Raw genomic sequence first — 13,839 nt, forward strand, 5'->3', positions numbered from 1 at the left:
GCTCGGGGCACCCACGGGGCGACACTGCCCGGCACAGGGGGGACAGGCGGCCTCCCCACCTCGGACGCGGCCCCTCAGCTGCCACGGTGCCGCCAGTGCCGGGAGCGAGCGAGGTGCTGCCCGCTGCCCCATGGGCAGAGACACGGCTCAGCCGTGGCCGGGGCTCGTCCCCTCCTGGCTGGGGAAGGGGCTGTCGGGGCAGCGGGGGACGGCAGAGCGGGGCCCTCAGCCACCACCACGGCCCCGGGGCCAGCTCTGCCCGGGGGCTGCGTCCAGAGAAACATGTCCCAGCTCTGCCCCACAGCCGTCCTCCCTGTGCCGGCCGGCCCGGGGGCAGCCGAGGGACACCCAGTGCCTGCAGAGCCCGAACCCAGGGCCAGCGGCTGCGGCAGGCGGGGAAGGGAGCAGCGCCAGGGATTTTCCGGGAGGGAAGAGGAAGGTCAGAGGGAACATCAGCTTTGGGGGGTGCCCCATGGAGGAAGAAGGGCGGGGGTGATGGTGCACAGCAGCGGCCATTTCCGCACCGCTGCAAGGGCCAGGGAGGAGGTTTTGAGGAGAAAAACCCCGGAGACGCTGGGAATTGGGGATGCTGGGCACGAAGAGGCTGCAGTCACCTCCAGCTGCTGGCTCCACGCACAGGGATGTCAAGAGGGACCTGCCTACTCCCAGAGCGTGCCCAGGGTCACGCAGAGCCTCAGCTGCCCCCCCAAAGCCCCAAAAGTGCCTGGGTGACAGGGGTGGGGGGGCAATGGGGTGCAGCACCCCGGCTCGTTGGTCTAGGGGTATGATTCTCGCTTTGGGTGCGAGAGGTCCCGGGTTCAACTCCCGGACGAGCCCTCCTTTTGGGCACCCACCGCCCTCGGCTGGTGTGCGGGGCCCCCGGCCGGTGGTGGGAGCAGGGCCAGGGAGGTGGGAGGGCACCGGTGCCTGGTGTCGCAGGGATGGTCAGAGTGTTTGGGGTGGGCACAGCCCACGGCCAGGATGGATCGCAGCAATGGGAATGGTGGAGTGCGGCCCCTGACTGTTTTGAGGCCCTGGGCAGAGCAGGGCGAGGGGTGGGCAGTGGGGCAGCGCTGCGGGTGAGGGGACTTGCCCAGGCCCCCACCCCTGCCCACGCAGAGGGGATGTAGCTCAGCGGGAGAGCGCTTGCTTTGCATGTAAGAGGCCCTGGGTTCAACCCCCAGCATCTCCAGCTTTTGCCTCCTGCCCAGGCTCCCTCCCTGCCCGCTGCGGGGCTGACAGACCCCCAAAGCCCCCAGAAAAGCTCTGGGGCTGCCTGTGGGCACCGATGGGCTGGGGCTGCTTCCCGGCATCTGCAAAGTGCGGTGAATGCCCGTGGCCCTTTCCCTCCCCTGCCCAGACAGTGCGGGGTGTGGAGGCACCTTGTGTCCCTTCCCCACAGGGATCGGGGTCTCTCTCTGACAGAGCCCCCAACCCCCGCAAACCCCCCCCGAAAAGGTCTGGGGTGCTTCCTGGCACCCGCAGCCCACCTGGAATTGCCAGCGGCCCTTTCCCTCCCCTGCCCGGGTGCTGCAGGACACGGGGGCACTTTGTTTTCCTTCCCACAGGGCTGGGGGTCTCTCTTGGGGTGAACGTCAGTGCTGGGGGAGCAGCCGGGCGGGAGCAGGGCGGTGGGTGCCCAAAAGGAGGGCTCGTCCGGGAGTTGAACCCGGGACCTCTCGCACCCTAAGCGAGAATCATACCCCTAGACCAACGAGCCGGGGTGCGCAGCTGCCCGGGCACCCCCACCCTGTGCCGGGCACTGGGGTGCTGGGGGGCGCAGCGCTGCAAAGGGACCCCGGGGACCCCAGGGACACTTTTTGGGGAACGACCCTGTGCCAGCCCCTGGGGAGCCGAGCGGGGCTGAGCGTGTGTGTGTGGATGCACCGGCCACTTCCCAGGAAAGGGGGTGCCCGGGGCGGGGGGGGGGGCAGGTGTCCCCCCGGGTGCCCAGGGCTGGGGCTGTGATGGCCGAGGGGTGAAGGCGTTGGACTCGAAATCCAATAGGGTTTCCCTGCGCAGGTTCGAATCCTGCTCACAGCGAGAGCTTTTACCTGCCAGCCCTGTGCCCACGATGGGGGCCTGGGGTGCCCATGCTGGGGGTCCTGGGGAGCACCAGTCCCCCACCATCGCTGGAGGTGCCAGTGGTCCTGTTGCTGCAACCTGGGCAGGAGCAGTCTGTCCCGCCAGTAGCCACAGCATGGTGCTGGGCACAGAAGATGCCTTTCTTCATGTGGCATCACTTTCTCCTAGCAATTAATTTGCACTTGTGGGTAATTAGTGTTGTAGGCTGGCCCTGTGAGCATGCAGTGCCCTTGTGCCCGGAGCTGCTCGGTACACAGAAGGGCCAGTACCATGTTGTTTATCCAAGACCCTTTCTGTCTCCTGGCCGCAGATTGATGCAGTTAATGAGAAACCCTGGCTCAGGGAAGAGACAACGGGTTGGGTGCTGGGAGGATTTTGCTCCGCAGTGGGACAGGAAAGGGCAGGAAAACCCAGAGGGCGCAAGGAGCCGAGCACAGTGCTGCGGGGTGCCGGCAGACCCTGGGACCATGGCCAAGCTAGTGGAGTGTGTCCCCAACTTCTCGGAGGGGATTAACAAGGAGGTAAGGGAGGGTGAGGAGGGGTTGATGGGTGGGCGATGTGGGGTGCAGGTGGCTGGGCTGCTTTGGCGGAGGGGCCTTGCAGGCAGCACCCGCTGCCAGGTTTAGCCCTGCCTCCTTTGAAGCATTGCGCAGCTTTCCCTACCCGGCTAATGCCAAAAATCCCCAAAGGCAGCCCCTGCTCCCTTTTGGCACCTCAGTGAGAAGTGGGGCTCAGAACCCCCCCCTCCCCACTGCCTGCAGGTTGTTGTAGCACCAGAGATTGGGGTGGTCTGGCTTACCCCCTCAGAGAAATATCACTTGCAGTTGTTGTGCTGAAATACGCCATCCAGGTCAATGGGATCTGTGCTGGGCATCAGCCCTAGGCTGAACTTTGTCCGGGCTGGGGGTGGGGGAGTTCAACAAACCCAAAATTGCAATAAAACCACTGCTTCCCCCCAGGGAACAGGCTTTACAGAGCCAGATCTGTTTTGAAGCTAGTAGGGGACAGTATCCTCAGGAACATAAATTTGTGATGGTGCTCTCTGACGTGCAGCAGCAGTCGGGCATCTCTCCCCCACCACGGCGGGTTGGGGGCTCGCTGGGAGCCATAGGTGTCCCCAACCCCCTGGGTAGGAGTCGGATGCTCGTGCCTTTGGATCCTGCATCCTCTGCAAGATCTGCAAAGCTGCAGAAATACTCAGGGCTGTATCCCCACTGATCTTGGGGTCATCCCCAACCCCAGTGAGCTGAGAAAAGGCATTCCCCACCTTGCAAAGCTGTGGCTGTGGCAGGGCTCTGGCTGGCTCAGCCGCCTTGCCCCCCTCTGCTGCGTGGCAGGTGATCGATGCGCTGGGGCAGGCCATCTCCCGGACGCCGGGCTGCGTGCTGCTGGACGTAGACGCCGGCGCCTCCACCAACCGCACCGTCTACACCTTCGTGGGGTCCCCCGAGGCCGTCATCGAAGGGGCACTGAGCGCGGCCCGCGTGGCTGGGCAGCTCATTGACATGAGCCGACACACGGGTGAGCTTGGGGGCAGCGCAGGAGCTGATCTGGCACGGAGCATCCCTTGGCTGCAGTCCGTGGTCGGCTCTGGGTGCATCTTGCATGGCTGGAGCTTAAAAATCAGCTGCTGGTGGCCAAGCACGGCATGTTACTGCACCTGCAGCAAGCAGTGCTGCTGGGATGGATGGTGGTGGGACCATGCAAAGCTCTTGTTCATCCTCCCGATCCAGAGGGGCTGAATCCCTCTTGTCCCTGGGCTGGAGTAGACATTTCTGCAGCAAACTCAACTTTCCTTGTGGTGGCAGTGCCCAGTCTGCAAAAAAGGCTGAGAAAGGGCCGTCCTCCCTCCTTGTGTGCTTGCTCTTTCCAGCTCCCACCCTTATATGTGCCTCACCACCAGGTGAACACCCTCGCATGGGGGCCCTGGACGTCTGCCCCTTCGTGCCGGTGATGAATGTGAGCATGGAGGAGTGCATCACCTGCGCCAATGTCTTCGGGCAGCGCTTGGCAGCGGAGCTGGGGGTCCCTGGTGAGTGGAGGCCAGGAACCTCTGCCCGTCCCAGCCCACCCCGCGTGCTTCCAGCTGTGGAGAAACTGCACACCTTTTGCAAAAGCTTAACCAAATGAGGTTTGCTCCCAAATGGTAAAAAATGGACTCTGCTAGATGACCTGCCGCTAGCCCCTGCCAGGCAGTGCTCACCCCGTGCTCTGTCTTGCAGTTTACCTGTACGGAGAGGCGGCACAGGAGGAGAGCAGGAAAGCCCTGCCTGCCATCCGTGCCGGGGAGTACGAGGCGCTCCCCGAGAAGGTGAGCCCAGCAGCAATTGGCTGGCAGGCATGGGCTGGGCAGAGTCGCACCTCCCCGGCTTTGGGGAGGGTGCCGGGGGCTCACATAGTCCCTTCACTCCAAGAGGAGCTGATGAAATGCTTTGGGTGCTGCTGAACATGGAGGTGGTTGTGGCAGATGCCAGCTGGGGAGGGAGATGCCGTCTTCGGGAGGGTGGCTTGTGCTGCTTGGCGGTGCCAGCCCACGTGCTCTCCTCCCTCCTCCCCAGCTTGCAAAACCAGAGTGGGCTCCCGATTTTGGGCCCCCAACCTTTGTTCCCCACTGGGGGGCCACCGTGACGGGTGCCCGGACCTTCCTTATCGCTTACAACATCAACCTGATGTGCACCAAGGAGCTGGCTCACCGCATCGCCCTCAACATCCGCGAGCAGGGCCGCGGTGCCGACCAGGTACCCCCATGCCGGCGGCGTGCCGGGCACAGGCCTGCTTGCCCCCACACCTCCCAGGCTGTGACTTGACCGCAGCGGGTCTTGGCAGCCCGGGCGCTTGAAGAAGGTGCAGGGCATTGGCTGGTATTTGGAGGAAGAGAATATAGCCCAAGTTTCGACAAATCTGCTGGACTTTGAGACCACGCCGCTCCACACCGTCTACGAGGAGGTCTGCCGAGACGCACAGGTAAGTGGTGTGGGGCGGCCCGCCACGCTTGTTTCAATGGAGGCTTTGCAGAGGATGTGTCCCTCCAAGTTTTTCTCCCCATCCCCAGGTCAGGATCTGCTTTATCTCACGCTCAGCTCGGCCAAGCTAGGCAGAGTGCTGAACAGCATGAAAATCCCCAAAGCTCAGCAACTTGCTACTAGCCCCCAGCTCCTCCATTGAAGGCTTTTCCATGAGGTCCCCAGGTCCTGGGAAGGGATGAGGACCACCAGGCTGGGGTGGTAGCAGTGGCAGGGCAGGTGGCTCTGGGGACAGTCACACTTCTAATGCCCTTCACAGGCACTGAACCTGCCCGTGGTGGGGTCCCAGCTGGTGGGGCTTGTCCCCAAGAAGGCCATGCTGGACACGGCCGAGTTTTATATCAAGAAGGAAAAACTCTTCATCCTGGAGGAGGAACAGAAGATCAGGCTGGTAACGTGGCTCCTCCTGGTACCAAGACAAGGGTGGGATTATGGGAGAGACACATGCACACACCATCCCCCCCAGCCTCCCAAAGTGGCACTGAACAAAGATTTGGGTCCATGGCAGCCTCCAGGCATGACACTTATCTCCAGGGATGGTGCCTGGCAAGCTGTGAGGGCACAGCGACGGGGACAAGTTGCATTATTGCTGAGGATGCCGAGATGCTCAGCGAACAGGGACCCCATCCCGTGAGGACAGAGGGTGGGCAGCAGCTGCCCAGCACGGCGGCCAGGAGGGGAAGGAGACCTCCCCAGAGCTCAAGGACAGTGCATGGCATTAGGGGAAACTGCCCCAGCACCGGCGTAAGCTGGCAATGAGGAGACGGGCTCTGCTGCAGGAGGGAGGGACTTTTCCACCCTATGGGGAACGTGCTAGATAAGAGCAAGCTAATTATTTATCGGTGCAGTTTCCAGTCGTTTGTAGGCAGCCGCACGCTGCCCCCATGTCTGGGACAGGATGGTGACGCCAGCTGTCCTCTCCCTGGGTGGTGTCCTGAGCAACTCTGTTCTAGGGCTGGGTCACCCATGGTTAATTAACAGCAGGGAATGAGGATGCAACGGGACTTATCGTGACGGGGCTGATGCGGCGGTGCTGCTCCTTGCAGGTGGTCAGCCGGCTGGGCCTGGACTCCCTGTCTGCGTTTCACCCCCGGGAGCGCATCATTGAGTAGGGACCCCCATCCTGCTTCTCGTCATGGTGCCCACCCCTGCCTGGACAGGGGGATCCCGCTGCCTGTATCTTGCACTCAGCTTGTTTTGGGAGTGGTGCCTGCACCCAGCTCCTCTTCACACCCAGAGGACATCTCTGCCAGGGGTTGTGCAGGGTGGTCCCTGCTCCCAAATGCTGATGGTGGTGAATGTGGGGTGGGTGGGCTCCAGGTCACCCGGGCAGGCAGCAGGAGCAGGTTTCGTGGCCAGACTTGAGCAAGTATGCGTTAAAACCACCATCCTATCTTCCACCCCATCCCCACCCCAAATTTCACTGCCTCTGGCTCACACGCTGCCCTCCAAGGAGAGATGCTGTGCTGCGGCACCCGGTGTAAAATGCATGTGTGTGGGGGGAGAGGAAGGGAAATCCACCTGTGCCAAGGTGCAATCAGGACGCACACTTTAAGTCCTCATCCCCCCCCCCCTGCAGATGTGGCTGCAGGCATGCTTCTGTCCCACCAAATGCCGTTTGCACAAGCCCACCCTGTCTAATGCAGAGCAACCCCCCAGCATCACAGGACGTGCTCCCCAGCTGCCCGTCTGTCCCCAAGGGGCTGCTTGTCCTCTCCCCAACCCTCCCGCTGGGGTTTTTGGGCTATCCCCCTTCTCAGCCACCTGCAGAGCCAAGGGGTGGATGAAAACCTGTTGGAGAGGGCAGTGGTGGGTCCGGGTGGTGGTGGGTGTCCCTGAACCTGGGGGGCTCTGACCCACAGGGCTGCTGTGCCGCAGGTACCTGGTGCAGGCAGGAGAGGTGGATGGGGGGCTGGTGGCCAAGCCACTGGGCACCTTCGTGCGAGCAGTCGGTGGCAGGTCGGCAGCACCAGGAGGAGGCTCCGTGTCCGCAGCTGCGGCTGCCATGGTACGTGCCCCACATCGGGATGGCGTCCCTGCCCAGGGGGTCCTCTGGATGTGCCGAACCTCTGAGGGGAGCCGGCACGGCAGTAGCGGCGGGCGCTGTGTCCTGCTGGAGGATTTACCCCCGTGCCCTCGCAGGGAGCGGCGCTGGGCTGCATGGTGGGGCTGATGAGCTACGGGAAGCGGCAGTTTGAGGAGCTGGACCCCATCATGAGGAAGCTGATCCCCCCCTTCCACCAAGCCATGGACGAGCTGGTGGCAATGGTGGACGCCGACTCCCGTGCCTTCAGCAGCTACATGGTGAGGTCCCACCGGTATCAGACGTCCTGTGGGGAAGCGGGGGGGGCGGGCGGTTTCCAGCGGGGACAGGGGCCGGCATCGCTGCGTCCTGGTGTCCTAGGAGCAGGGTTGTGACCTTGGCCCAAGCCAGGGCCAGGGGAAGGGACATCATCACCTAAAGGAGGTTTGCAAGAGCATGGGAGCTCCCAGGTCTGCCCTGGATGCTGATGCAAGGCGTGCGGGGTCTTGGAGCAAATGGCAGCAAATCTGCTTTTCTTTGCCTGCAGGAAGCTATGAAGCTGCCAAAAAGCACCCCTGAGGAGCGGGAGAGGTGAGCTGGGCTCATGGGGATTTGCCGAGTGGCCACCATGAGCACCCGGCACTCACCCGGGGCTGTCCCCCCTCCCAGACGTGCGGCTGCCATGCAGCAGGGGCTGAAGACAGCCGTGAGGGTGCCCTGTGCCCTGGCAGAGAAGGTGAGTGGGCTCTGGCCTGCTCTGAAGGACCTGGCATGCCACTGCAACCTGGCCTGCAAATCTGACATCCAGGTATGGCCCCGGGCTCACGCGCTGGCCCGGCTCGGGCTTTGGAGGAGCCAGGCTCACTGCATTCCCTGCGAGGTGTCCCATCGTGTCCTGATGCATCTCTCCAGCCGCACTCCCCAAACAGGCCAGCGGTTTCCATATGCTCACGTTTTGGCAGCTTGCAGCCCTTGTAGAGAGCTGACCCCCACCAGCCCTCGCCTGACTTTTCCCTCCTGTGTGGCAAGGCCATGAATGGTTCCCGCTGCCGCAGCCTGAAAACACCGTGTTGGAAAGCATTGGGTGCCGCTGGGTGACGGGGGGTGGGAGTCCTGCAGCGTGAGGATCTGCCCCGCTGCCGGACCGTGTGGTGGTGGTTGGGTTCAGCAGGAGAGCTTCTCGCAAGCCTCTTTTCCTAGGTGGGAGCCAAAATGCTGGAAACGGCTGTGTTTGGAGCTTACTTCAATGTCATGATCAACCTCAAAGACATAACGGATGAGAAGTTTAAGCTTGCGGTAAGCAGGGTCCGTGTGTGTGCCCTGGCCCTGGTGGCAGGCATGAGGTGGGACAGAGATGCAGATAAAACCCCTGGGACCCCTCATGTCTGGGCACACCACCCCTTTGCCACCAGCGGGATGCACGGGGTGGATGGTGGACAGCTCTTCTGTCCTGTTGAGTGGCAAACAATGCTCCTTCTCCCTCTCCACGCAGATGTCGCAGAAGGTCTCCAGGCTGCTGGAGGAGGCGAAGCAAGGCTCGGCGCTCGTGCTGGCGCTGCTGGAGAAGCGGGTGGCCTGAGAGGAGCTTGGGGATGGGTGCGGGGGCTCTGCAGCAGCAAATACAGCTGGGAAACACACTCGTCCCTGCCTGGGCTCCTTCGGTATCCACCTCAGAAGAGCTGCTCTGCTCAGGCAGATCCCAGCATCATGTTCTCTGCTGGCCTTTCCCTGGCCAACGGTGATTTTTGCTGCACGGTGCTCTCACCCCAGTCTCCATCCCCCCCATCCCTGGGCCAGAAGGATCCGGCTGGGCTGGCAGTTCCCGGGGCCACAGGGCTCCCAAGAGAGGGGATGGCAGGGACCCCGTGGTGCTGCCCGGGAGGAGGTCCCTGTGCATGGGCACCTCCTGACCCCGCACACCCTTGTGTGTTTCTGTGCCCAGAAACCCCCCCAAGACACCACCCTGCCCCCAGGACTGGGACAAGTCCCGGCACAGCCCCTCTCTGCGACGTGTCTTGTTGACAGTGCATGACGAGACCAGCCTGTTGCATTGCTCACTGGCCCGGGAAGGGACCACGGCCAAACGCGGGGCAGCATCGGGGGTATTAGCAGGGAGATGGGGACTGGACGGGAGGAGCTCTGCCCCCTCCTCATAGATCCTCCCGAGAGGAAGACCTGAGCACTAGGACATCCAACCCTGCCTCCTCTCTGTTGACCAGGTCTGATGGCAGATATCACCTCCTCCACCTGCACAGCATGGCAGCACCCTGAGCAGTGTCACAGGGAGTCATTAGCTGCACCCCGAGACCCGCTGTCCCACAGCAGTGCCTGCGGGTGGGTGACACCCCCATGCCCGGACACTGTGCTCACGCTGGGAGCACCCAGCCAGGGTTCGTGGTGGGGACGCCTGAGTCACCCCATCACCTGACGCCGGGACGTGAAACCACCACCCTCTGTCCCGTTTTTATCAGCTCTGTGGAACCTTTGTGCAGGCTGGGAGTGGCATGTTGACATTTTCCTTGTGCCCATGGTGACAGCCCTGGTGCAGGGAGCGGTACGGCTGGTTCCACTGCTCAGCGGTGTCACCCCTGCCCGCCGCACCCCCTCCTCACCCAGGCAGGGCCCCGGTATTTAACGGGTGTCTGCCACCCCGGGAGAGCTGTGCTGAGGACGGTGACCGGGGGTGCTGCTGGTGGCGCTGCCTTCAGAGGGTGCTGCCAGCATCGCCTCTGCTAGGAGCTTTTCTGCAGATCTGGTGAGTGAAAGCTGCTCCCTGAGGCAGCAGTGCCTGGCAGGGCAGCCGGGGAGCACGGGGTGGTGGGAGCGCAGGTGCCTGTGGGTCAGGGTGCACCATCCCCATGGCTGGTGCTGCACCAAGACATGGTGTCCCCAGCCCCTCATGGTCCACAAGGATGTGGGTGTGGGCCGGGCACCCAGGCTCGGCTGGAGTTGGTTTATTATTTCCATTAACGGTGGAAACCGCATGCCTGGGCTTTGGGGGTGCACAGAGGTGGGGACAGTCATTCTCAGGGTTGGCGCTGTCACCCAAAGGGACAGGGAGGCTATTGGGGTCTGCGGGGGGACGGCACTCCTAGGGAAGTGAGCACAGTCTCTGCCCAGGGCAGACTTGTGGGGCAGAGGAGCTGGGTCCTGGCTGCTGGCAGGGCGATGACGTCCCTGTGATGAGAGGTGCCATGAGGGAGCACTGATGGTGCCTGTCCTTCCCTTGCAGCTCGGGGGTCGCAGAGGATGTGGAACCCCAACTCAGGTGAGGGGCCGCAGAGCCGGGCAGGGCTATGGGTACCACACAGCCATCGGGGCTCGCAGGGGGGCTCAGTGCAATCACCAGGGGCACCTGGGGGGATTGCCTGCATACCAAAGGGGAGTGGGGCACCATTTGTGGGGAGCGGGTGGACCAGGAGGGGTCCTTTGGGTGCATAGGTACACCAGCTCCCTGCATGGCCTGTCTGGGGAGAGCCTGGCTCTGCTCACTAACAGCCCCCCTCTTCTTCCTAGGTGTGCCCGGAGGGGTGCCACCACCGCAAGTGCAAATTTGCCCGCCTGCCCCTCCGGGACACCCTTGTCCCGGCGCTCCAGCAGGTCCCTACCCTGGCTACTCTCCAGTGCCACCCGGTGCCCCTGGAGCCTGTCCCCCAGCCTTCCCAGGTGGCTATCCCTGTGGTCCCGCTCCACCTGGCCCCTGCCCACCAGGACAGCACCCCAGTGGACATCCACCACCAGGACATCATTCCCATGGGCACCCCCATCTGGGACCACCGGGAATGCCGGGGTGCACACCGTGCCCCCCTAACTCCCATCAGAAGCACCATAAGAAGCACAAGAAGAAGCATTCCAAGCACCACAGAGGCAAGGTAAGAGCGAGGTGGCGGCAGACCCTTCCGAATCTCTGCTGTGGTCCTTCAGACCCCCTCACGCATGCCACAGCGTCCAGCCTGCCAGCTGAGGTTCCCCTCTTCCACCCTGCAGCAGCTGGAGTTGGCTGCCAGCACCTCAGTGGCTTTTTTTTAGATGTGGAGACTTCGATTTGGTTAATAAACAGGCAAGCATGAATCATTTCAAGCGAGTCTTTTGAAACGTGATCCATGAAATTCCTTGAAGCCATTTGAAACAGCGACACAGCCCAGGGTGCACCACGCGGTGTACTAAATCCCAGGACTTTGTCCTGCCCACCTGAGACCGAGTCGTGCCTCCACAAGGGACGTTCGCTCAGTGTTCTGCAGCAGAGGGGCAGTTCAGTTCCCTCTTAAAAAACAAAAACAAAACAAAAAAAAGGAAAAGCAATTCTCTGTGCCGGGAGTAGATGCTGCAGAAAATGCTGTTGCAGGGATGGGCACCATCCATGGAATAGGTCTGAGTGAGGGACCAGTAAACAAAACCCCAGCTCCAGCATCAGAGGTAGGAGCATTTCCCAAGCAAACCAAACCATCAGCTCCTCTCACTGTGTAATGGCTTTGGAAGTGATCTGCCTTGACGTTTGCCCTCGCTGGCAGAGAGCAGGACACTTCTGGACTGAACATTGTAAAATAATAATAAAAACCCCAGCCCTCCCATGATATGCCCGTAATTATATTCTCCAAGCAGAAAAAGAATGGCTCCAAACTCTAAAACATGGTTTGTAACAGCACTGCAATGAACACTGCGGTGATGTTAGCAGCAGCCATTTTATCTTCAAGTCAAGGTATTGTGGCTGGGGTTCGCTGCCTGGGGCCATGGTGCCAGCTGACTCCCACACCAGCTCACCCTCCCCGTGGTCCCTGGAGCATGACATTAATTAATTACCAGCTTGCAATCCAGCCAGTGTGCAAAACTGGGGGCACTCATTTTTCTGGTGTGCAAAGGCACTTGGGGAGAGGTGGGTCTGCAGCCGCCGCCGCTGCAGGCTCAACCTGGACCCGGCTGGGCACTGGGAACCAGCACCCACCGCAGGATCGCTAACACCTATCAGAAACGGTGTGAAAGAAGGTTGTTTCTGTGCTACCCTAAAGTTGTTTTATCTCCTCCAGCACTCCAGCTCAAGCAGCTCAAGCAGCAGTTCTGACTCTGACTGAAGAGGACATCTCCCACCGGCACGGCCATGAAACACGAAGCCGAACGCCCCGTGGGAACCACCTGCGTGTTGCTCTGCTCCTTTCCCCTTTCGCTTAGAGTAGCGTTTTGCCTGCTGAGTGATTTTCTTGGTTTTAGCTTGTAAATTCTTTGACCTGGAATTGCTGTGAGACGATGGGCAGCAGCTCCGTCCTCTGTCTTTCAGGAGAGCCCACTGAAAGTCACCCCTGAGGCTGCAGGTAGCAGTGTGGGGAGTATCACATGCTGGTTTGCAGTCTGCTGGTGTCTGTGTGTTTTTTCCTGGGCAACGATGCCGGCTGCTAACGTGGGTCCCACCACCCATAGCAGCTCATTCTGCATGAGCTCTCCCAGCTGTAGCAGAGGGGTCGGCCGAGGAATGCTTTAACTTACCCCTTGCTGAGCTGTATGGGTTGCCATCCTCCACGCCAGGGTAATAATTAATAGGAAAAATTAGTGAGTTTTCTTTCTGAAGCCCCTGAGCTATGGCCGTGGGACTGCGGCACACTCACTAGGAAAGGTGAAAAGCCTGGCAGTGCTTTCACTGCAGCAGTTTTAACACAGGGCTGCTTTTGCTGCTCTTTTGTTTTTGTTTTGCCCATTGTCATGGCTCAGGAGGGCCCTTCCCAGTCCCGTTACCAGGAAGGCTTTGCTGCCAGCCGGCGTGACTGGCTGCTGGACCCAGCGGCACGCACACGAGCGGCTCACCGTGGCAGAGGGCATCTCCAAGAGAGGTGGCGCAGCCCATCTCACCCAGATGTGCTGCCAGCGCAGCCTTCTCCACCCCTGCTGCACTGCTGGCCGGGCATGTGGTGCGTGCTGGGGCAGCGGGACTTCACCCCTCCGGCCCCTCGCTGGCTGCGGTCGTGTTTTGTCCTGCGGCCCTCAAAGCTCCCCGATAGCTCTCCTTTCCAAAGGAAAAAACACGGCAGCAGCACTGCAGCACACGTGGCCGCAGCTCCCCACCGCCGTGTGCCCCGTGCCCCGTGCTGGGGGTCCCCATGGACAACCCAAGCCCTGCCCAGCCTCTCCTCCCATCCCACCTCCACCACCGTGGATGCGACCTTACAGAAATGCCCCTGTCCTTGGAGGGTTCCCCTGCCCCGCTGTCCTGGCTTGAGACACACAAGTGTTGGATGCAAGAGGGGCTGAAGAAAGCGTGGGGAAAGCCCGACTGTGGTGCGATGCCACCTTCGTGGTGGGGAAACAGCCCCCCTCAAAGAGGGGCACCTGAGCACCCCTGCTCTGCTCACCCATGAAGAGGTGAGGAACATGACGCAGGTGAGGAACGAAGAGACAGTCTTTGTCGTGCCGAGAGACCACAGTTTGATGGGCACTGGGGGGGTGCGGGCCAGGGGGCAGAGGAACAGGTCTGCAAGGGGACTGCTGGAGACAGGGGGAGAGCTGGAGGGGCCCCATCAGCATTCTGCAGCCCCTCAGGTCCTCAGCAGTGCCCCATGGCCCCTGCGCTGCTGGGACCCCCGGCCTTGTGCTCCAGCACTTGCAAGGAGAGGCAGAATACAAACTTATCTGGACTTAACAGCTTAGCACCAGGAGAAACAGCTGCTCATTAAAAATAATTTTTAAAAAGGAGACAAACCACAAAATAAAGAGGCTTTTCCA

The 13,839-nt window shown here is 61.4% G+C and overlaps 1 protein-coding gene and 4 non-coding genes across 8 annotated transcripts; 4 read left to right on the top strand and 1 right to left on the bottom strand.

The window, feature by feature from the left end:
- Nucleotides 1-765: 765 nt before the first annotated feature.
- On the top strand, nt 766-837 carry TRNAP-UGG (transfer RNA proline (anticodon UGG)). Its single transcript has one exon. It is a non-coding gene; the product is annotated as a tRNA-Pro (tRNA).
- Nucleotides 838-1,120: 283 nt separating this feature from the next.
- On the top strand, nt 1,121-1,192 carry TRNAA-UGC (transfer RNA alanine (anticodon UGC)). The gene has a single exon. It is a non-coding gene; the product is annotated as a tRNA-Ala (tRNA).
- Nucleotides 1,193-1,648: 456 nt separating this feature from the next.
- On the bottom strand, nt 1,649-1,720 carry TRNAP-AGG (transfer RNA proline (anticodon AGG)). The gene has a single exon. It is a non-coding gene; the product is annotated as a tRNA-Pro (tRNA).
- Nucleotides 1,721-1,961: 241 nt separating this feature from the next.
- On the top strand, nt 1,962-2,043 carry TRNAS-CGA (transfer RNA serine (anticodon CGA)). Its single transcript has one exon. It is a non-coding gene; the product is annotated as a tRNA-Ser (tRNA).
- Nucleotides 2,044-2,440: 397 nt separating this feature from the next.
- On the top strand, nt 2,441-13,839 carry LOC129200246 (formimidoyltransferase-cyclodeaminase). 4 transcript variants are annotated; one of them, XM_054811588.1, is made up of 17 exons: nt 2,441-2,606; nt 3,423-3,606; nt 3,989-4,117; nt 4,308-4,396; nt 4,644-4,823; nt 4,912-5,049; nt 5,368-5,499; nt 6,155-6,216; nt 6,987-7,116; nt 7,251-7,412; nt 7,679-7,722; nt 7,801-7,867; nt 8,332-8,427; nt 8,624-9,886; nt 10,364-10,399; nt 10,648-11,003; nt 12,156-13,839. In XM_054811588.1, exons 1-14 carry the CDS (start codon nt 2,553-2,555, stop codon nt 8,708-8,710), a joined length of 1,554 nt encoding a protein of 517 aa, XP_054667563.1. In that variant the 5' UTR covers nt 2,441-2,552; the 3' UTR covers nt 8,711-9,886; nt 10,364-10,399; nt 10,648-11,003; nt 12,156-13,839. The 4 variants fall into 4 exon arrangements, with proteins under 4 accessions (XP_054667563.1, XP_054667564.1, XP_054667561.1 ...); XM_054811586.1 differs by having other exon boundaries at nt 2,443-2,606; nt 7,801-7,939; XM_054811589.1 differs by lacking the exon at nt 3,989-4,117 and having other exon boundaries at nt 2,442-2,606; nt 7,801-7,939.

This window comes from Grus americana, unplaced genomic scaffold (genome assembly GCF_028858705.1).
Source record: "Grus americana isolate bGruAme1 unplaced genomic scaffold, bGruAme1.mat H_24, whole genome shotgun sequence".
NCBI lineage: Eukaryota > Metazoa > Chordata > Aves > Gruiformes > Gruidae > Grus > Grus americana.